The 24,072-nt window shown below is 39.5% G+C and overlaps 1 protein-coding gene across 4 annotated transcripts in view; it reads right to left on the reverse strand.

The window, feature by feature from the left end:
- MYO5A (myosin VA) overlaps positions 1-24,072 on the reverse strand; it is a 172,647-nt gene that overhangs the window by 46,233 nt on the left and 102,342 nt on the right. For all 4 annotated transcript variants that reach the window (XM_053928126.2, XM_053928125.2, XM_053928124.2 and 1 more), the window contains exons 14-24: positions 23,859-23,942; positions 20,717-20,878; positions 19,319-19,416; positions 15,694-15,780; positions 15,497-15,605; positions 12,796-13,007; positions 11,881-12,037; positions 8,317-8,556; positions 6,908-7,156; positions 3,873-3,966; positions 1,106-1,254 (exon numbers count right to left, since the gene is read on the reverse strand). In XM_053928126.2, the coding sequence (XP_053784101.1) occupies positions 1,106-1,254; positions 3,873-3,966; positions 6,908-7,156; positions 8,317-8,556; positions 11,881-12,037; positions 12,796-13,007; positions 15,497-15,605; positions 15,694-15,780; positions 19,319-19,416; positions 20,717-20,878; positions 23,859-23,942 (1,641 nt within the window). The remainder of the gene's footprint in view (positions 1-1,105; positions 1,255-3,872; positions 3,967-6,907; positions 7,157-8,316; positions 8,557-11,880; positions 12,038-12,795; positions 13,008-15,496; positions 15,606-15,693; positions 15,781-19,318; positions 19,417-20,716; positions 20,879-23,858; positions 23,943-24,072) is intronic.

The following is a 24,072-nucleotide window of genomic DNA, read 5'->3' on the forward strand; positions in this document are numbered from 1 at the left end:
CACACACGTTGGTGTGGTTAGCTAGTAGACAGAATAAAATACACACAAGAATGGAACTCTGGGGAACATGATGATGGAAGACAAAGGAAAAGGACTCTAGAGACAGAGTAGGATGAGAGAAGTGAATGAGCAAAGGTTCCCACAGGGCCAAGTGCAGCAGCAAGATCACAGGAAACAAGACTTCTGAGGGTCCTTCCCATTTGTCCACTGCAAGGATAATGGTGACCTGCTCTTACTTCTAATTTCTCTTTGTCACATACAAATTCAGAATAGAGTAGTGAGATCTGAAGTAATGGTCCAACTGTGGAATTTAAATTAGCTTTGTAACCTCTTTGAGACTAGACTTTCTCACTTGCAAGGTGGTAACTTTATTTCATTTCTTTTGTTACATAATCTTTTATTTTGACATTTTAAATGTCACATTTTTAAAGGATCCAGATTGAAGCAAAATATGAAGCAAGTACTGAACCCTGGTGATATCAAATTATCTGTTTTTTATAAGATATTTCAGAACGTTTCTGGCCATTCGTACCAGGAGGTTACCTTACAGACTGACACCTTTAGGGAACAGGAGAGCCAGGGAACTCTGTCATTTCCTGGAAGCAGGTGAAGTAGAGCAGGGAGGCTGTGGAGAACTATTAAAAAGTACACTGGCAGATGTGGAAGAGTCCTTGAAATGGATAATTTATTACAAACAGAGGCTGAATTTTCTTTTTGGAATAGGTCTTTGACATTATAATAAAAACCAGTGGAGGAAAATACTCAATTATATAAATATTTGCTTTATATGCAAATTTTACACTAAGTCATTCAACACATAAAACAAAGCCCAGCTACATTGACTTTATACTATCTTATAGTCCAGCCTTGAAAGTGTTTGACTTCACGAAGTATTTATAAATAAAGTTCTATAATTTCTGAGATTTGCCTTAAAACAATCCAATCCATTCATTGATGGGGCGGGATGAAGGGGTAGAAAAGTGTTTGCTGTTCCGGAATCAGGTGACGAGTACATGGGATACGTGGGAGTTCATTCTACTGTTCTACCTACTTTTGTATGTGCTTAAAATTGTTCATTTAAAAAGAGCACAAGTATTTGACCCACCACCATCAGAGTCATCTCTTCCTTGAGGTCATCATATCGTTCTTCTAAGCGACTAAACTCATTCAGAAGGTTCTGATATCTCAGCCTTTCGTCATTAAGATCGAGTTCCAGTTGTTTTGTCTCTTCTACTAACTTCTTCTCCATAGTCTCTGAAAAAAAGAAGAGGGAAAAGCACATCAAAGGTGCCTCCACAAAGTACAGCAGTACCAACACGCACACTCGCTTCCAGGTTCTCCACGAGGGGTTTCACGTGAGCACCACCATGATCTATGACGAGTATCTTCATAGTCAATATAGGGAGAGAGAAAATATCATGACCAAAGAACTGAAGTCGTTATTAATAATAGTAACGATCACCTACTGAGTTCTGTGTACTTCAGACCTAGTACCACTGCTTAACTCACTGGTTATAGCACATCCTCAGTAACTTCCACTAGTCATTGTCAGGTAACAAAAGTACAGTCATTGTTAGTCACTGACAGTCACTGTCAGCCATTGTTAATTCATTCCAGAACTCATGACAAGTGCCGAAACCGAAGAGCAGGGAAGGATGAGGCATTTTCTCTTGCGGGGCAGCGTGGTGACCCATACGAGTCCCAGCAAGCGTGACGAGTCCTGAGCAAGCGCTGAGTGCCGACACATTTTTTCTCGTCAAAGTGCAACGAGTACAGGCTTTGATGAGGTCTGAGGCTGACGAGTACCAAGGTATGACTGTGTACATTTTTTTTTCCAATAGTACTCTGTTTTAGGCTGTATATAAATTCTTTTGTCCAAATGAGTGCACCCGTCAAAAAGCCAGATATTCCTCAGGTATTCCTCAGGTCTCCGAGGGAACGGTGGCTTCTCAGTAGACCTCGCTATCCTATGCCACAAAGCCCGCTCGCCTCAGTCTCTGCGTCTACTAAACAGTTTTCAGCGCTCTGAACTCCCCCACTGACCTATTACTTGCCCATTTCTAACCAGATAAGCTCCCCATGCCTGGACATCTGTGTTACTTCTCCAGTGTGCTCCTGGGGAATCCCTGACCTTTCCATTTACCTGCTCCACTCTAACCCTCTCTGTTGCCAGTGGCTTGCATTTGCCTGGAACAGCATCTGGAGACTGGGGATTAGCCCCTGACTGCAGATAAAGCAGAATTTTAAAACGCCTCAAATCTCAGTTGTGTGTTTTAGCTCGATGAGCCTACTAGTCACATTAATAAATATTAAGCTTCCTACCTCTCTGGCCCATTTTACCCTCATATTTTGTGGCTAAATCTTGACCCGCCCTGCCTGCTTCTATTGCTCCACCATTTTTCTCTGTCAGCTCCAGGAGGCCAAGGGCTGGAAGAGTCTCATCACAACTGCTTCCAGTGTTTCCCTATCGTAACGCTTTAATAACTTGTAAATGAGAGCATGAAAGAATTTCTTCTCTCTGTAACACTGTAAATTGCCTTTTAGTCCCACCAGTTTGCAGAAGGTGCCCAAAGCTACCAACAAATTTTCCCTAGGCAAATCCCTTGTCATTTCTTTGTTATTATTGTTCAGTTTCAAATAACATTGTATATTTTCCTAGAAGTGTTCTCATCATTCTGAATCCTTTCATCACATTCTGTACCTCAGCAGCCTTATTTCCATGTCTTCAGTGACTTGACTTTTCTCCTTCTCTTCTTAATTTTTCCCTGGCTTCTTTTTTCCCCCTTCATTTACCCCTTACATATGGTCATCCACTAAGGCTTAATTCCAGATATTCTTCTCTTTCCTTTATATTATTCCCTTTAATTGGGAGGAGGGGCACAGTGTAGGGAAAAGTACAGAGGGGTCTCTTAGCATCACAGCTTTAATGGGTACCTTGAGGCTCATTTCTTTCTCTCTGCCCTTCATTTCAGTGTGCTTTCCGAACACCTCCATCTGGAGGCCCTAGCTGACAACCAAAATTTAACACTCCAACAACTGACCTCATTAATTTTCCTCATAAGCAGGTACTTTTATCTCTCAATTTCCCCATTACTAATAATATATTGTTATTGTTTTTATATATCAAAACTTCAGAATATTTTTATTCTTTTGAATACCACATCAAAAACAACATTCTGTTGATTTTTTCATGTTATATATCCTCATCCCAATCCATCTCTTCCTTTCCGTTTCTACCACCAATTACTGTAGTTTAGATCTGCATCTTCTTATCCCATGCTTACGAATATATGAATTTCTTGTAAATTATCACCATTCTAATCTTTCTCACAAAGAGCAAATAGAATAAATGTCTACATGTAATCAGTTCTCTATTCAAAATGTCAATGGGCTTTTCTGTTTGGTCGCAAAAAGTGGTTGATCTTGAAAGAATAATATACAAAAAGCAAAAAGTAAAAGATTTAGCAAAAAAGTAAATAAATAAAAATACATATAGATATATATGCACATATACATATTAGCTCAAGAATTCTTCCTAAATCAATATGAATCCTTTAAGCTAAAACTGATAAATCATACATGAAGAACAATTAATTTAACTTTAAATTAATTTTAAAATTTTTTAATAATTTTTTAATCATATGATATTGACTAAACATGAGTTCACATTTGTACATAGAGAGACCAGATTTATAAGTTCACCAACTAATTCAACCAAAATATTTAGAGCGCTTGCCACTTAGAACATTATAAATTTACTGATGACAGCCTCAACTTTTTAGAATATTTAAGTTCTAAACAAAGTTGTATCTTATAAAACACTGGTCTGAAGCTGGTTGGCATGCATTAGTGTGAGCCCACGCGAGCCTTACCTGTCATCTCCTTAGCCTGTTCCACAATAAGGTGATTGAGGGCCTCTTTTTCCTGCTTCAGCAGAGTATTTTCTTCCTTCAGAACTGATACCAGCTATAAAATAAAACAATAAACTGAGATGGCTGCAATAGACAAAGCAAGCCAGATACTAAGTATAAAGACCACACGCAGCGGTCACCCCTTACCTCCACATTTCTGTGCTTCATTTCTTTGCCTAGTTACATCTATCACCTTTCAAATTTGACTCAAGCATTATCCCCTCCAGAAAGCCTTCCTGAAAACTCCCTCCAAACAGACGTCTCTTTTCTAGGCTACTACAGGACTCTCTCTATATGCCTCTTGTAAGTGATTTACTTCTACTTCCGTAGTAGACTAGAAATTTCTGGAAGACAGACGACTGCTGCTGTTGGTTTGCTTTGCACCTTAAGCATTTACCAGTTGTCTGGCACCTCATAATCATTTGCTGTTAAAGCGACGAGAATGCCTTCTCACCTCAGCAGCCTAGCACAAAGCTATGTGCACCCATGATTCAAGCAGAGGGATCGAGGAGGTTAAGAAAGATATGGATGGCATTTTGGTTCTGGAAATTCATGGAATATTTTCTTAAGCTCCTTGCTGTCTGTCTGTCTTGGAAGAGAGAATTTTCCTTTCATTTCCTTTTAAGAATTTTGCAAGGTTGTAAAGTCCCTTTATTCCACTTTAGACACTGACCTTATGGTGGTGATATACTTAATGCCACTGAACTATACACTGAAAAATGGTGAACATGGCAAATTCTGTTATGTGTATTTTAATCACAATTTTTTCTTAATTTTTTATTGTTATTCAATTACAGTTGTGTGCCTTTTCTCCCCATCCCTCCACCCCACCCCAGCTGAACCCCCCTCCCTCCCCCACCTCCACCCTCCCCCTTGATTATGTCCATGTGTCCTTTACAGTAGTTCCTGTAATCCCCTCTCCTCACTGTCCCCTCCCCACTCCCCCCTGCCCATTGTTAGATTGTTCTTAACTTCAATGTCTCTGGTTATATTTTGTTTCCTTTTTTCTTCTATTTATTATGTTCCAGTTAAAGGTGAGATCATATGGTATTTGTCCCTCACCGTCTGGCTTATTTCACTTAACATAATGCTCTCCAGTTCCATCCATTTTCTTAGAAAGCATTGACTTAACTTTCTAGTTCCTAGTTGGGTAAGGATTCCCAGGAAGCAAAAATCAAAACCAAAGATAACTTCGCGAAGTTCATAATTTACTCAGTTCATCTCTGCAATAAAATGTGTACTTGTGATGAATGAAATCTGAATTCCTTCTCTAAGCATAAATCGAAGGGATTCTAAAAGTGATAGGGAATAATAAAGAGAAGCGTCAGGAGTTCAGAGGAGAAAGAGAGTTCTGGGAATAAGGATCCTGAAGAACAGGGAAGTTAGATAACCCCATGCCATAGCAAAAGTCAGTCCAGAAGGACTTGATGGTCTAGGTTCTTCCCTCCATACTGACATGGCCTTACCATCCACCCTCAGTAGAAAGGCTCCAGTTCTCTAGGTGCTTTTGAGAGAAGCTGCTCTTTGTCAAGGGTGTGCTTTTCCAAAATAAATGTGCTGAGCCCACACTCCCAGAGCATGGGCAGGTGTCTTTGCAAAACCTATCCAGCAGATTCTGATGCACGCTCCTGGTTAAAGACCACTGTTCCGGTGTGCCTTCTAGGCTCCTCAGTCAGGCTGATTGGAAAGTTTTACTGGTTGTCACAGTGAAATTTTGTCATTCTTCCCCGTTACTACACTCCAAAAGAATCAGTGTGAAAAACAGGAGATAATAAAAAAAAGGAAGGAGGAATCTAAATCTGCTCATGGGTACTCTTCTATCAGACTAGTAAGGTATGAAGTTGACTTTGGAGAGGAAAAGAGAATATTCCTACCAAGCTTAAATACTCTATAGATTCAGATGGAAAGTTTCTGTGGACTCAAGAAATAACACAGATAGATAGATAGATAGATAGATAGATAGATAGATAGATAGATAGACAGACAGATAAATAAGATCTTAAACTCAAGACTATTGCTTTGAATGTGTATCTGAATTCTGACGGAACTTGACATTTAAAAATAACATAAAAATGGTACTGATATGTCCATAATACGGAACCCAGATGTGCTAGAGATACAGGAGAAATTATTTTATTAGCAGTCTGAATGCCATGGAAGGACTGCAATTTTACTAGCTATACTATCTTACCCAAATTGCATCTAAGCTCCTTCTGAGCTTCTCATTCTACACACTGCAGTTAATGTTCAGAATCCAGCACAGAAGCAGCATATTGGGATTCTTGCTCATCGTTACACCCAACACAGTCAACTCTGTTTTCATTAAAGATAGTCACACGAGTGGAGTCTCTGAAAATTACTTTCTTTCCAGTAAGCCTTATGTTGAGGTACTTTTATTTTGTTTAAACAATGCATTTCATTATTGCTTGAGAACCTTACTTTTTTCTGTATTTAGTAAAGTTTTGAGATAAGTTAATAGAAATTTGTAGAATGGAAACACTGATCAATCTATAAAGATTTTTTTTTCTTTCTTTCTTTCTTTTTTTTTTGGTTCTATCTGCATAGCAGCTCTTGGCTATACTTAGTGTGCAGACCTTTGGATTTCAGCCTTGGACTTCTTAACATAGTCTTAATTCAGGTTTCCATAAATTTCCCTAGTATCAGCTATTGAGAGTTCATTGTTTGATTTGCTTCTTAATGACGTTAACCCAAGAAAAAGAGTGCAGACTCCTTTTTAAAGAAAAAGAGTATACAGTAGGGACAGGGCCACTAATTCTCTCCTTACAATAGCGCATTTCCTCTGTTCTCATTAGAGTCCAAAGATCCTACTAAAAGACCTACAGCTACTGACTCATCCTGTGGAAGAAATGCCTGGGAAACACTAATAATAAATTTGTATTTCAGCTTTGATGGAAACCAACAGAGAGCCATAAGGGCCAGGTGAAGATGACAACTCATTTCCTTTGTGAAAATGTGAACATTTAGTTCCTTCCCACCTGCTCAGTTTCTTGTTTGTATTTATCTGCACGCTCCTCAATGGATTTTTTCTCTGACCGAGTTTGTTCCAGGTCTTTCCGGAGCTTGGTGATTTCTTCCTGTAGACTGAGAACCCGCCCGGTGGCAATCTTAGCTTCCTCCTCACTCAGCTGAAGACGTTCTAAGTCACTTCGTAGTTTCTCAGTCTCAGAGTTGTATATTCCTTCCAGGTTGGTCAGTTTCTCCATGAGGCATTTGTAGTCTTTGTTCTTTAAACACACATAAACCGTAAGTAAATATACACGCCATCAAATGTATTTAATGAGAAAACGGGCTTATTCATCATATTCATGCCATATTATCAGAATATTGTTATGATAACTAACCAAAATTCTAACCACAACATTTATAGTAACAAAAGCAATACTCTCTTAGTGATACAAAGAGAGAATAGATACCACTATTTCTGTTTTACAAGATGAATAACAAGGAAGTGATTCTTCTCATAGTTGCAAAGCCAGTTACCAGAGAAATTTTTAATTTCCCGATTCTTACTCCAGAAATAGGAAAATCTATACCTGCTTTTGAAAACAAATCACCGTGCTACGAAAAGCCATGTGTTAGCCAGGTGATGCCTAAGAATGATAAAATGGCCTCAAAATCACCAATTTCTTATAAATCTTTGTTTACCACCTCAAAACTTCTCCTCACACTTAGAAAACCTTTCATTCTTTTTTTTAAGGATTTTATTTATTTGTTTTTACAGGGGAAGGGAGGGAGAAAAAGAAGGAGAGAAACATCAGTGTGTGGTTGCGTTTCATGCCTGGGAACTGAACTGGCCACCCTTTGAGTTGCACGCTGGCACTCAATCCACTGAGCCACGCCAGCCAGGGCCAGAAAACCTTTCTGATGAATTCTATTTCATTGTTTTTTTAACCTTCTGTGGTCTTTACGTATTACTAATTACCTTTATACCTTTAGCATGAGCTAAAATATTACTTAGTAACTATCTCTAAGAAATCAAACTTTTATCTCTGTAAATAGGCTACAGATTCTTCAGAAGCATTGACATCTTCCTGATTCTTTGGTCACCTCAATGCTGAACAACTCACCCGCAAAAGGAACATTATACTTCATGCAAATGGACTGTAATGGCCAGAGTTTTGTGAAGTATAAAGTAGATGATGGCTCTTGGTCATAAAGGTTTGGAGCGCTAGTAAAACTAGTTGTGTTCTCAAAAATAATCTCCAGCCTTAGTCCTTGTAATCTTACCTGTGAGCTTGTCCCTGTTTCCACACTCATTACTATCATTAGTATCCTACTCTTCGGCTAAGACTGAAAGGTAAAGTCAGGGGAGACAAACTGACCATAATCCCAGTGGATTTCTTCAGGCATGTAGGCACTCTCAGGGCTCCTGTTTAAAACACACCTGCTCATCCACTTTGCGCTGCAGCTGCATAATCTTGTTCTCCATGCCAATGTGGAGTTTCTTATAGCGCTCTACAGAGCGGGCCTCAATCTTGAGCTTCTTCAGCTCGCGCTTGGCCATCATCCGCCGAAAGCAACACTGAAGGTAAATGATGGCGTGCATGGTTTTCTTGTAGGAGGTGCGAGCCAGCCAGCCCCGGACCCACTTCTGAATGATGACTGCTTTGTGCTCACGGAGTATCTACAGAGAAGTGGAAGTAAAACCAACGTCAGACCCTGGACTAGACTCTATCAACCTATGGCTATCAGGCTGAGAAGTCATGTATTACCTAAAGGGAACGATACAAAAGTTGAAGTAACAATGTATTATGTAGATTGTACATATCAAAAATATATGGAAGCACAAAATTATTTTAAAAGGTGATTTAAAAAGTTGATTTTAAAGAAGAACTTGAGAAACATAGAGTATATATGTAGAAGCTGTCTAAATAAAAGACATCAGATTATTCAAAGGAAAACAATTCTAAAGAGAAAGAAAAACCCATTAGGTTCTTATTGGTGTATGATATCTGTCAGCAACAGGCGATCCTCTATAAAGGGAAGAGAAGTTGGCACCCTGTGAATTATGTGCTGTTAACACTAAAGACTCGGCCACCACCTGCACTGCGGACACTATCTTGCTGAGCATTATGTCTATGCTTGAGGACCTGGGGTACAACAAGTAAGCTGGCTGTAGAGGCCGACACGTGGAATGCTGCAAAGTTTATTACTGATTTATTAATATTCTGCCAGAGGCAACAACAAAAAGTGACACTGTTGCCCTATTTGAGGCACGCCATTCTAGTGATGGTTCCCTACTGCTGTTTCAAACTTATGGGATTCAAAGGTAGTAGGGATAAAGCTTTGAAAGGAAAGCTAAAAGTAAGATAAAGGGAAGCACACAAATCTTAATTTTGATTTTGTTATACTTTCTACAAAAACATATGCTCCCTTAAACTTATAAACAACTTATAACAAAAAGGTTGTCTTATGAGTTTCTTATCACTAAGACCTTCAGGCAGAGACTATGTGAATAATTTCTAGGAGTATTAGAGAGAAAAATTCTTGAAATTAAATAAAGGTTTTAACTATCAAAACTGTCTAAGGTCTATAATTTTAGCCCTCCTCAGTCTATAATTTTATAAAACTCTTGTGTGATGTAAATGATATTTAAATGTGTGCCCATAAATACTTATTAGTGACTGTTACAAAAGGATACAATATATCTCTTATAAAACCTTTTAAATGTAAAAATTTCTGAAACCATCTATTCTAATAGATAGCAGTTTAAATGGTTCCTATTTGTAGGTTGTGTACCTTAGAAAATCAATGAAAAAAATGTGCCATTCTAGAGGATACATCTAAGAAATAAGTGGTTAAATATCAAACCACCAAATACAAAATAAACGTTGCTGTTTAGGAGACCTTAATAGTGTCTTCGCCAGGCCAAGACTGCCCTTTCCGGCTGCTGACCGAACACTAGGGCAGTCCTTGCGTTCCACTGCGTGTGGTCGCCGTGCTTGCACTGCAGTGAAGTCAGGCGTCAGGAGCTCTCCCAGGACATCACCATCCTCAGGGAGCCCCTTACCTTATCTGGATGAAGAGTGACCAACTAGATAAGACTCAGTAACGACAAATTGAAGGCTTTCAGACTTTCAAACTCAAGCAGCACACAGTGACAAAGCTATTAATGTCAATTTTCCTATTCCATTTCCTTCTCTCCATGTAACTTCACACATCAGTCCATTTCTGTAATTTCAGTCAAATGGAAACAGTATATAATTAGATCTCCCATTCTCAATCTCATTTCCATTAGTGAGTTAGAGAAATTAAACTACACCTGTTCTTCCTTAGACTCATGAAGGGGAAGCTTGGGCTGGAAACACCAGAAACAAGACCAGAAGGGGCACCAATGGGGTGATACGGGACTACACATGCGCCAGCCTCTGGCCCGCCTCCCCCCACTGCGTCGTCACAGTTGGAGCTGAGCTGGCCAGAGACTGACGCTGCTCAACCAACGGCCTCAAAACCCAGTTCAGATGTTCCTGAAGACAGCAGTGAAGAAAACAAGTGTACCCGATTTGGTTTGTCTAAAAGGTCAAGTTTAATAAGGCCTTTCCTTCCCCTAAAGCTCATGCTTGTAGAGAAAGAACACTGGACTATAAAGCTCGTGTGGCAGAAAGAAACACCTGGAGTAACTATTTTCAAATTTTCTTCAAAACACAGCTATGAAACGTGCTCCTTTAAGCCTCATTAGTTTTTCATTTTTCTTTGTTGTCTAAAATTACTTCAAAGTAAGAAACTAAAATGATACATGAATAGTGCCTAGGTCGCTGTCACATACTGCCTGGATTAGAGACACGCCCCTCAAATCACTCTGGTGATGCTCCTGCGAGCGGTGGTGCCCAGGGGGCGCTGAGACCCAGACTGTACGGAATTCTGGCCTGTCAGGGATGTATCACAAAGGACAGACTCCAAACCTTGCCAAAGGAGAGAAATGCCTTTCCACTAGATCATATAATGTCAGAGGTGACGATTAAGATTAATCTGGTGACCCATTATCTATAGTCATGTTGATTATTGCCAGATATAAAGAGTATTTGTCAAAACCTTTCAGAGCATTATATTCCAGCCAATATAAGCTTAACCACATTAATGTTATTTATCTCCTTTTCACCACAGTAACTTTTTCTAGGTTATTTCATCTCTTGGAACAGTCTTCCACCCACGTGTCAGATACGGTACCTAGTCAAAGCTCACCAAAGCCCCCAAAGATATCAGATCTTAATCTCTGCAATCTGTTGATGTTACCTTATTTGGAGAAAAGGTCCTTGCAGATGTGATTAAATTAAAACCTTGTGATAAGGGAGTATACTGGATTATCCTTTTGGGCCCTGAATCCATCACGGATATTCTCATAATTACAGAGGATAGAAGCAAAGTTAGGCACACAGAGATGATAGTGAGGATGAAGGCAGAGGATGGAGCCATGTGGCCACAAACACGGGGAGTCATCAGAAACTGGAGGAAGCAAGGAATGGACGCTCCCCCAGAGCTCTTGAGGGAGTGCAGCCCTGCCGACACCTTGATTTTGGCCCAGTAATACTGATTTTGGGTTCCTGCCCTCCAGAATGGAGAGAGAATACATTTCTATTGTTTTAAGTCACCAAGTTGGTGGTAATTTATGACAGCAACCATGGGAAACTAATACACTAACTTTTCTCCAAATTACAGAGACAAGGGGGAAAAATGAGGTAGGTTTTCTGTTTCCATTGTCTTGTTAATAAATATATGCACTTATTTAATATTTAAAAATATACTTCACTTACTCATTGTTTCCATATGGGGTGACATTGGACTACACAGGAGCCAGCCTCTGACCCACCTCCCCCACACGTCATCGCAGTTGGAGCTGAGCTGGCCAGAGATTGACAGCCGATAGGAGCCCCTGTGGTGACTTTGCACAGACACAGAATATGATTAACATTAATGGAACGGATAAACAAAGTTGAAAACAATGACTCACCTTGCGATACCTATTTCTGGCCAAGTAGCCTCGCAAATAAGCCTGCAGAACAATAGTGGCGGTTCGTGTAATTTTGTACTTCCTGTGGACTACATACATACGCCAGTACTTCTGAATGACGGTCGCTGCCTTGGTTCTACGCAGGAACTTAGCGTAGCTGGCCAAAGAAAGCAGCAGTGCGTTTGTCAGTAATCAGCAAGGCCCAGGAATATATTTTGTAGAGACTTAAAGCACCAGTATCTTTAGCCTAAGTAGTACTACTCCTTTGTGTTATTCTAATAATATACAGTAGTAAATCAACATTTACATTTCTTTTTTTTTTCAACATTTACATTTCTTATAATTACATCACAATTTGTAGTTCCTCCAAGTATTCTTACATTCATTATCTTATTTGAGCCTTCCCTAACCTACAGATTAGGATGTCCCATATCACCTGATTTTGCAAAATGGGCATAAATTCTTCATCATTCATTCATTTCTACGGATATTTCTAAATTAAAATGATCCTGATATGTAATCACACTGAAGTATAACTCTAGAAAGACCGTCACAGTTGATTGCTCCTGAAAACTCCTCAATGAGTCATTATTAACTAGTTCACATTCATGATGGTTTGAGTTTACAGATAATTTCTTCAAGCCCATATAAAAGTATAAAAAGAGATACTGAAGACATGAGCACGCAGTAATTTGTAATTTTTCTGAGGATGAATCACAAGGGTGAGTGAAAGTTTATTCTATTTAACTGTCCTTATGAGTTAATTTGTTATTCCTTGAATCTAAGAAGAGGTGAGATGTTGCCGTCTCAGGTAGGGTGACCACTCAAAACCGTCCTGGTTTGGACAATGAATCAGATGAACTCTGTAGTCTTAGGAGCCATGAGCCAGAGTGGACGGGTCCCCAGGAGACCTACCATCGGGCCTGGTAGCCTCGCACATATCTCTGCACGGTGATGGCTGCCTTCCGCATGCGCAGGTACTTCTTCCGCAGCAGCCACCCTCGGATCGTCTTCTGGATCCGAATACAGGCAGCCCTCAACTTGTCTGCCCTCAATTTTTCTAGGTAGGCCACTTGACCGGCACGGAAAAAGATCTTTGTCTTACCAAACTGGTATTTGTCCTTGTCCTGTTTTTGGAAGAAATTGTATACTCAGAAGTAGAAATAAAACCATATAAATGAAATTTTAAAAGAGGGAAAAATATATCTAAAAGCTGAATCAGTAAAGGGATGAATCTATTAGCTAAAACTTGGGCTACATGATGAACTAATAGAGCCAGATTTTTGATCCTACGCAAGTTGAGCAAATAGAAGGGATTTTAAGGAAAACTGCAGTTTAAGAGTTATTTTCCAGAATTATTCTACCTGGAATGATTATCTGAGGCAAAAAACTTGGTTGTGGGTTAGAGGCAGCTACTATTTGCTTGTTTGTATTTTATATATCTCAAAGAAATGGAGATGCTGACACTCCCTCTGATTGACCCAGGCTGTAAGGGTTACATCGGGTTGTGTGTTCCATGGAAAGCTGAAGGGATAGAAACACCAGTATAAAGAATAAGGCAGGAAGTAATGCATACGAAATAAAAATTTAAAAAAAACCCTTAAGCATTCATATTGAAAGTTAAATTTCTTGTTATATCTTTGGTCTATCAACAGTATCTGAAAATAAATAAACAAAAACCCTATAAATGTTTAAAATACTTGCACAAACTTCAAAACTCCTTTTATAAAAATAAAATCATTTATATTGTTTATTGTTTTTTTCTTTTTATCCTTATCCAAGGACATGCTTACTGATTTTAGAGAGAGGGGAAGGGAGGGAGAAAGAGAGGGAGAGAAACATTGATGTGAGAGAGAAACATCCATCGGCTGCCGCTCCTCACACCCAGACTGTGGCCAGAATGCACCCAGACTGGGGACCAAACCCACAACCTAGGCATGTGCACTGACTGAGAATTGAATCTGTGACCCTTCAGTTTATGGGATGATGCTCCAATCAACTGGGCAACACCGCCAGGGCCATTTACTTTTGATTATAGGCAGAGCTGAGTAGTAAACACAGATATGCATGCGATTTTTAGTCTGTTACATTCTGATCCACCTTATCTAGAAGCATGTACATTATTAACCATTCTCATATAAAAAAAGAGTGGAAATTATAATAATCACAACTGTGATCTGAAATTGTGTGAAAACAGAAAATTCCTTTTCTCCATCAGCAGGTACCTCCTATCTTGTACATGAAACTGGAAAATAAGAAATCTCTATATATATCTAAAACACCTAAAATTATTTCAATTTTAATCAATAAAATGTACATAGGAAGCCTAGCTAGAGATATAAAAAGAGCTGGAAAGTGGTTCCCTCTCTTTCTCCTGTCCCATCTCAGCCTCTCCCACCCTACCCTATACCAACACTGCCCTCTATGGGTACCTCTGCCCTGCAAAGCCCTCAATCAGCCTGGAGTGGTCTGGGGGAGGAGGCCAAGCCTGGGACTGTTCCTACCTTCTGCTCTGCATTCCCATTTGAACCCAGGCTGGAGAGCAGTTGGGCCAAACTCAGAAAGCATCTGATTCTTTTACTCATTATTAAGGAAATGGCCTTAGCTCTTACAAAAAAAATGTTATTATACAGAAGAGATATTACATTTAGTTAATTATGACTAACTACCTCAGAGTGAGGTAATCCATCCAAACTAGTGTCAAACAAGTGAAAATATTTTTTAAATCTTTCATAAATCTTAAATTCTCGAGGACCTAGATCAGTGGTTCTCAAAGTGGAATCCAAGACGAGCATCAGCAAGTTGTCAGACCCAGCCCAGACCTACAGAGCCAGAAGTTGTAGGGGTGGGGTTCCGCAATCTATGTTTTTTAACAAGCTCTTCAGGTGCCTCTGATGTATTCTAAAGTTTGAGCCTCCTTAGTTTGGAAGGCAAGACTCTCCAAACACCAGCCTACGCTTTCTAAACATCTCCCTACTGTCTCATACACTAATCTTAAACTGCAAAGAAACTGCATTACTGCTTTCTGAGCAAACTCTATGCTTTCCTACTTCCACACACCATGCTCCCTATTAACATTTTCTTCCACTTCTATAAAATTTTATCCATTCTTCAGGGCCTGACACAAAACATACGCCTTCCATGACATTGTTCCTCCTTTCCACAGCAGGTGAGGCTTTGCCTTGCTCTAATTTCGTCTCACTCACTCAGCCCTTGGTAGACATTGAGGTGTATTATATTTACCTTTAAAATGCATTAATTTCCAAGACAGACTATGTTACCAGAGGAGAAGACTTAATTTTTTCTTTGTCACATAGCATCTTACTTACTTCCATAAGTAAGTACTAGGCAAATTTTTATAGATAATGATCAAACTCTAGAAAGAATGTCTCAAGTCTGGGTCCAGGCGCGACAGTCACCAACACCTTCACCAGTCAGGCTGAGCTTCCCAAATATGGGGAGCCTCGGCCTCCTGGACAGTGTGCCCCTCTACCCTCCCAGCCCTGCATAATCTGGATTAGTGGTATTTGGACGTTCCCAGGGCTCTCACAGACTATAATCACAAGGCCTTTGGCCATAATCTGTTCAGATAAAGGTAAGTGAAAATTTTTCTTACCTGAATCAGTTTCTCTAATACATTCTTACATGTCTGCTTTCTGTCACTCAGTACATCTTTCTGCTTCATTAGAACACGGTAACGACTGAAAAATTCTTGGTAAGTCCACCTATAAAAAGAAACTCACGCTAGCTTATTTAAAGAAGTAGGAACCTCTCGCATTAGGATCCCTTATATTTGAAAAACGCCAAGCTCACCGTGAGGGGAACCCTGCCGCACTGATTCGGATGGTCTCCAGGACACCACACGCTCTCAGCTGCTGCACTGCCCTCTTCTCATCAAACCTGCGTGGACAAGTGAAAGTCATTAGTACAGAGAAGCCTGACTGTAGCCCCAAATTACTCTCCTCGGTCCGGAGATTAATTCTTCGGTAAAGAGCAAAATGGGTACATTAGAAAAGAAAGCATTCAAGAGTTGGAGGAGTTATCAAAATGGACAACTCCATGTGAGCATGGGGAGGAGACAATCAGCAGTAAAACGAAAAAGCCATGAACGTTACCTGCCGTTTCCCACCACGACTCACAGGAAACACCATGGAGAGTATTTAAAAAACAACAAACAACCCCACTCCTCTGCCTTTGCCCGTACTCATTACATGCCTTGGCGTGACTCGCCATTCTCATAATTCTGTAATTCTTTAGCTCACCATACAAGCTCCCCTGGAATAAAGACTGGCTAGCTCTGGAGATTTCTCTAACAAGGACACATTAAGTATGTCCCATTCAGTTATTCTTTAAAAAAATTATCGGTGTTCTAAAAGCTATTCAACTCAGTGGAATGTGTACATACTAAGCATTTATAGTGTCCACATCAATAAAAAATACTTTTGTTTTGTATTCTGTCTTATATGACTTACGTTTATTTTACTCTAAAGAACTGGCATCTTAACGTTAAGTTGACCCTAAAAGAGGAAGTGGTAAGACCTGCCACCTGCTAGATGATTGATCACTCCTTTTACTCCCCCAGTTAATCTCCGAGTGACCTCTCCAACGCTCTGCTGTGCTACTTTCTCAAGTGCTCTGGTATCCTGGAGAGTGGCCCAGGGCTTGGCGGCTTCTTCCTGCTTCCCACCTCCTCCAGAAAGGGCCTCCGGGCAATGAGGAAGATACATCAGTTTTTCAGAACTGCCCTCCAGTGTAAGGCAGAACACCCAGAGGGCAGAGTTGGCAGGGGTGTAGGAAAAAGAGCACTCCTACACTGCAGGGTAGGAGTTGGAGTTATTATAACCTCTGGTAAATGTGAATAATCTTTGACCCACAAATTCCACTTCTATAAATACATTATCCTAAGGAGGTAATCAGGCAAAAACACAAAAATGTCTGGCAGAAGATGTTTATCACAACTTTGTTGGAATAACTTAAAAGCAATCAGTAGGAAATAATTCAAATAAATGATGGTAGGTCTATACAATGGGACACCATGTAGCCACTAGAACAGGGGTGTCAAACTCATTTTCACCTGGGGCCACATCAGCCTCGCGGTTGCCTTCAAAGGGCTGAATGTAATTTCAACTCCTTAACGGTTAAGGAGAAGTTACATTTTTACAGTCCTAAAATTACATTCGGCCCTTTGAAGGCAACCGCGAGGCTGACGTGGCCCTGGGTGAAAATGAGTTTGACACCCTGCACTGGAATGATGACATGGATTTTTATTTATTAACATGGACAGTACCCACAATTTATTAAGATAAAAGCAGAGAGCAATTACAGCATGAACCTTTCCCTTTTAGTAGCGTGTGTGTCTCTCTTGTTCTCTCTTTCATTCTCTTTCTCTCTCTCTCTTTCTCTCATGCACACACACAGACACATCGAACAGGGAGGGAAAAAATGTTGGCCCCTTAATACCAGTTATCTCTCTGGGTATAATAAATGCTCTTTTAATTTATTTTAATAGTATTTTACATTTCCTGAAAATTGTTTTAACAATGCACATATATTACTTTTAAAATCAGAGAAATATTTCCCTTTCGAAAAAAAAACCCCTTTTCCTCCATATATGGTAATTGATGTAGAACAAGACGTCCGGTAAAAGTAGATGTTCTGTGATGGTTTCGGCAGTTGAAAAGTGACAGGGATAACTGTGAGCCTTTGCCAAAGCAGTCTTACCACTCAGCTCTGGTTTTAACTAATGTCCAAATTAACAAAAGCCCAGAAAGATCTGAAACTGAAGTAAATTCAAAACAGAAAATAGAGCTATGAATGCTTGCTTAACCTCAACTTTTAAAATCTTCAGAAGGTTAACTACTAATTTGTACTCATGTTCTCAAAAGGGAACAGAAATTGAACAAATGCACACAAAGCAATCTTGAGAAAGAACAACAAAGCTGGAGGCATCACACTCCCTGATTTCAAACACTGTAACAAAACTATAGGGCACTGGCATAAAAACAGACACACAGATCAATGGAACAGAATAGAGTCCAGAAATAACCCCCCACATACGTGGTCAATTACTTTATGGCAAACAAGCCAAAGATATGCGATGGGGAGAGGACAGTCTCCTTGACAAATGGTGTTGGAGAACGCGGACAGCAACATGCAAACAACGAAACTGGAGCACTGTCTTACACCACACACAAAATGAACTCAAAATGCACGAAAGACTTGATCCTAAGACCTAGAACCATAAAATTCCTAGAAGAAAATATAGGTGGTAAGGTCCCTGACATAGTTCTTGGTGATGATTTTTTGAATCTGCCACCAAAAGTAAAAGTAACAAAAGCAAAAATAAACAAGTTGGATTATATCAAACTAAAAAGCTTCTGCACAGCAAAGGAAACCCATCAACAAAATAAAAAGGCAACCTAGTAAGTGGGAAAAAAATATTTGAAAATTATATAACCAATACAGAGTTAATATCTAAAATATATAAAGAACTCATACAACCTAATAGCAAAAAAACCGCCCAAAAACTAATGTAAAAAAGGGACAGAAGATCTAAATACATATTTTTCCAAAGACGACATACAGATGGCCAACAGGTACGTAAAAAGATGCTCAACATAACTAATCCTCAGGGAAAAATGCAAATCAAAACCAAAATGAGATACCATCTCACTCTTGTTAGAACATCTATAACCAAAACGACAAGAAGTACCTAGTATTGGTGAGGAGGTGAAAAAAGGGAACCTTTCTTTCAGTGGGAAAGTAAATGGGTGCAGCCAGTTAAAAAAAACAGTACGGAGATTCCTCCAAAAATTAAAAATACAACTATCATATCATCCAGTAATTCCACTTCTGGGTATTTATCCAAAAAACCCAAAAACACTAACTCAAAAAGCCATATGCGTCCCCATGTTCACGGAAGCATTATATATAATAGCCAAGACATGGACACTACCAAATCAACGGATGAAGGGATAAAGAAACTGTTGTACATATACAGTAGAATATTCTTCAGCCATAAGAGAAAGTGAAATCCTGCCATTTGTAGCATCATGGATGGACCTTGAAGGCATGTTGCTAAATGAAATTAAGTCAGAGAAAGACAATGCCATATGATCCCTCCTATATGAGAAGTCTAAAATACAAAAGCGAAACAAAACAACACACACACACACACACACACACACACAATCCAAGCTCAGCTTCAGAGAATCGACCGTCAGTTGCCAGAGGTAGAGGTAGGTGGGTAAGAGAAATGGGTAAAGGAAGGGGGTGGGGGGCAAGAGTTTAAAAAAAAAATTCTTTTTTTTAATTCAGTGAACTAGTGGTTTCCCTCTATAACACATGAAGGATTATCTAAATAGTTTTTCCTTCTATTAGTTTGGTAATCCTTATGAGACACGGATACTTTTAAATTCAGTAGTTGAGAAATACTCACGTGAATGGGAACTTGAAATCATTAGGCTTAATACAGCGCACATAATGAGGGGTGGTGGCATTGAGGGTCTCCATTAGCAGATGAAGGGAATTTCGGAACTGCACGGAAAAGGGCAGGAAGGGGCATCAGGGTTTTGTCAAAGCCAAAGATAACGTGAAACAACTTAAAATTTTCTTCTAATGACATTAGTAGAGATTGATCCATCCTCAGAAGGGGAGCTCATATTAAACAATTCTAAGACTTGAGGTTAAAATTTGCTTAAGTTCTACTATTTATATGCTTACTCTGCTAAATATACACTTGCTCTCTCCCACCCCTTTTCCTGACCCCCCTTTTTTAAACAGACTCTATTTTCTTAGTGTACCTTTAGGTTCACAGAAAAGTTGAAGAGAAGATACACAGATTTCCCATACACCCCATGTCCCCACGCATGCACAGCCTTCCCCACGATTACATCTCCCACCAGAGTCATACGTCCGTTATAACTGATGAATTCACACTGACACATCTTAATCTCCCAAAGTCCATCGTGTACATTAGAGTTCAGTCTTCCCACTCCCCTTTTAATAGATGTTTCTGCTGTTTTCTATTGTGAACTCAGAATTCTGACTAAAAATATAACTGCTTTAAGAGTATCAAGAGCATGTGATCATGTACAGGGGGAGTTTTGCTGTAAGCTAGGGAAAAATACAGCAGATGACTTGAAAGAGTATAGGGCCCTGGCTGGTGTGGCTCAGTGGACTGAATGCCGGCCTGTGAACTGAAAGGTCGCCTGTTCGGTTCCCAGTCGGGGTTGCAGGCTGGGTGGTGGGCTGGGTCCCCAGTCGGGGGCATTTGAGAGGCAGCCCATCATAAAAAGAGTGCAGGAAATGAGGGGAGAATGGGAGAGTACAGCCAGGGTGGGTTACCATTATGGACATTACAGACATTAAGACTGGAGGCAGTGGACCTGTGTCTGGTCCCACTTCTTGTCTGTACTGGGCACAGGTCCCACACACAGGAAAACAAGCTGACTAGTGCTCGGCCTCCTGTCCAAAGCCCCAGGCCGCTGAGCATGTATGTCACACTTCCCACTCCCCACAGAGCATAAGACATCCAAAAAAGGAGAGGGCACTGCTCCCGCTGAAGGAGCTGATGCTCTGCACAAACCCAGAGAGCAAACATCCAGAGAATAAATAGAACAAAGTCAGCAGTGTTCTGTGAGGGAGAAGAATTAAGATGTAGAGAAGACTATTTGGGGAAAGGCTTAATCAGAGCCACAGGTCTGAAGCTAGGTGAGGGGACAGCGGGCAGTGGACAGGGAAAGCCACAGCCTCTCTTCACCTGAGGATCCCACCGGGGAGTCTGAGAAAGGAGGACCTGAAGCTTCCGCGGAGCCAGAGGGGAAACCCAGCTCACCTGGTGCCCCACTGTTTTCTTGTGCTCTTTGGCCGTCTGACCTGGTCGACCTTTGGTGGGCTTTGCAGAGAGGCGGGTGAGGGGTGTACGCCCCGAAGAGGTGGCTGAGGTTGGACTAATGGCCTTCTCATCATCTTGAAATAATTCTGGTAGCATCTTAAACTGGGTCAGAAAGAGCAAAAGTTAATTATACTCTAAACTCAAACTCAAATGTAAACCTTTACAGAAACATTATAAAGATCTGCGATCCATAATGATTCCTTTAAGTAAACTCTTTCAGAGTCACATTCCAGAAATAATCAGTATCTGTGTCGGGAGCCAAAAGTGTTAAGAGGAAGGTGCCATTTATGCTATAAAAATACAGGTGGAAAAATACAATACTTCTACAACCATGTTTGGGGGGAACAAAATCAAAACTCCTCCACTAAGACTTGAAACCCTAATCCACTCTAAGCATATTACTGAGTTTGAACTATAATTATTTTATGAGCAAAATGCTCATTAAAAGTCCTATCTTTTACCTTAGTTCCACAAAATATTTTATCACCATGCTTCATTTGTCTACTCACTAATTCAAATGGTGAGCACTACCTAAAAATTATCACTGAAAATCTCAGCAGGGAGGGTATTGGGAACTAGTTCTGCAGTATTAAAATATTAAAAAATAGTTATGAATTGATAATAATTTTTAGAAAATAAATTGGATTATGGGGTTGGGGGGGAATGAGGCAAGAAGTAAAAACAACCTTGTTCTAATCCTGTAAGCTTTTATATTTTGTTATCAAAGGATTTATAACTTGATTGCATCCTTCTGTAATCAATTTTGTGTACTAGCAATACGAAAAATTATCAAAAGGTTTGGTACTTATTAAGGACACCAACTTTATTTAAAGAGAGACAGATTCACAAATATATTAAGTAGATAGATATGCCCGGACATTCCATTTGGTTCCTTTGGTCTGTCTATTCCTAAGACAGGGCTCAGAACTGCTTAAGACTGAGCTTATATGTCTGGGAAATAGTGTTAAAGAAAACAGAAGAATTCGAGTAGCAGCTTCATGAAGATGTGGGAATTCATTTCAGTAACAATAGCAATAGCATTATTCACTGAGTTTTTTACACATAAAGCACTACTGTAAGGTCTTAAAACCAATTTAATACTCATAACAACTACTTAGACACTAAATAATTCTATTTTATAGATGAGAGATCTAAGGCATAAACTCAGTACATGAACTATGCTTCCCCTTCTCAATTAGCAACATGCAAAGTAGGGGTTATAACTCTTTTTAATGGTATTTCGTAGAGTTCCAATTTAGTAGTATTTAGTCGAGTTTGTAATTCATCTACGTACTCCCTGATATTAGATAAGGCAACATAGATTATATTTTTTTCACCAGAAAGAAATCTTAAGACGCTTTTCATTAAATTTATAATACCTTAATTACTTTACAAGTTGTAAATTTGGCTAGAAGCTGCCGAATTAAAGGGAAAAAAAAGACAAAACACATACACACACAAACACAACGCCATACTGTATTATCACAAAAATAATTCTGTTTAAAACACACTACACAAATATTAACCTTCTAAGATTAGTACATCCAAGAGAACAAATCAACACTATTTTACACTTGCTCCCTGTCAGGTACAAAGACATTAAAATATAAAGTTCACACCCTCAGGCTGGGTTTCCAGGGGATGGGTCTCTGACGGGGAGCAGGGTGGGCCTGTAAGCTGTGCGAATCACACAGGGCCCCCATTCCAGCTGCAGCCATGCTACCCAGACTGACCGTCACCCAGTTAAACCGATAACCAGTCAGAAAAGCTAAGTCAGAATGCAGATGCAACTGATTATGGGGGCCTGGGGAACGAGAACCTGTGACTATTCTCTTTCAGCTGATTACTTAGGCAGAGTAGTGACATTAGAATTTCATGGTTTCCATCACTATTCATAAATCAAAATGATTTGTAATCTTTAACTGAATAATAATATTCAGAGATTGGCCCTGTGAGAGAATTTTCTCTTATACATCAGTCCCATAAACTATAAAGCATTAATGCCCAATGCCTATGAGGGTAGGTAAAAAACTGACTTTTTCTAAAGACATTTAGATTTATTATTTTCTGAGGGTTAAAACTAGAATTTGGTATTTATATGATCTTTCCATATAATTTCAAGTAAAAGTTTTTATTCTAAAAACAAGAGTCAAAATGTTCATATAATATTCCATTGACGTTAAAAGGACTGTCTTAGAATGAGCCAGAAAAATTAGGTCATTTTCAGAATAAAACACAAACACAAAAATGCCAGTCAGCAATCTAAGAGATTTTGATGAATATTTTTAATTTTTTATTGAATATTTGAATATTCACTTGGCTGCACGGAGTAACTGGCTTCCTGGTTTGCTCCCTACAGAACGAAAGTGAGCTGTACTTCCCTCCCTTTCTTTTCCTGATGAGAGTAAAATAATGGAGAGTGGGATCAGCTTAATAAACAACCCAGTGTAACCATCACAGTTCTCTGCCATCGGAATAGTCCTCTCCCACTGGAAAGCAGTGTTTCTAGAATCTATGCCTAGGAAAACTAATTCTGAAGTGTTTTGGGCCGCACCTGAAACTGCACTCAATGATCCAGACATCAACCTCCATCTGAACAGAGTGCATAGGCTATGTTTCAGGTGAATTCCTTCAAAAGGACACAGCAAAAATACTGCCTTCTCTCCCTGGCTCTCACAGAGGTACAAGAGCCTAGAACTGCTGTGGAGGCAAAAATTTCACATAAAACTGAAAGACAACACTGCATAGCGGTGAGGAATGCAGGCTCTGAGCCAGAGAGCCTAGGCTTTAATTGGGCTGGAAAACTCCTTAGCTATGAAGTCCCTGTGCCTCAGGCCCCCCATCTGTGAAACAGGCAGAGTAATGACAATTTCACTTTATTATGAGGATTAGATAAGCTAACATTTGTAAGGCACTGAAAACAGGACCTAACACACAGTAAGCATTACGTATTTGGTAAGTTAAAAACTAACAATAAAGCTGATTTTGTTAGAAAAATCAGTATTGCTTTAAAAAAGCTAATGCTTGAGTAATTAACATTTTATTGAATATATCCTGATTAAAGAAAACCATACATTGTTACCTTGCTTGATTTAAGAACTCTAATTTGTTCTTCAAAAACAGTGTCTTTATTCTTTTCCAGAAAGCCTTCACACTGGTATTCCACCTGAAAACACATGGAAAAATCTCCTTAACTAATAAAACTTTTGAATAGATATCATAATAATGAACAACAAAAAATGTGTTAAGCTCAGGGTATGAGTGGCAACCAGTGAAGTGGTTCTCATTGATTTTAT

Source organism: Desmodus rotundus, chromosome 7, assembly GCF_022682495.2.
Source record: "Desmodus rotundus isolate HL8 chromosome 7, HLdesRot8A.1, whole genome shotgun sequence".
NCBI classification, from domain to species: domain Eukaryota; kingdom Metazoa; phylum Chordata; class Mammalia; order Chiroptera; family Phyllostomidae; genus Desmodus; species Desmodus rotundus.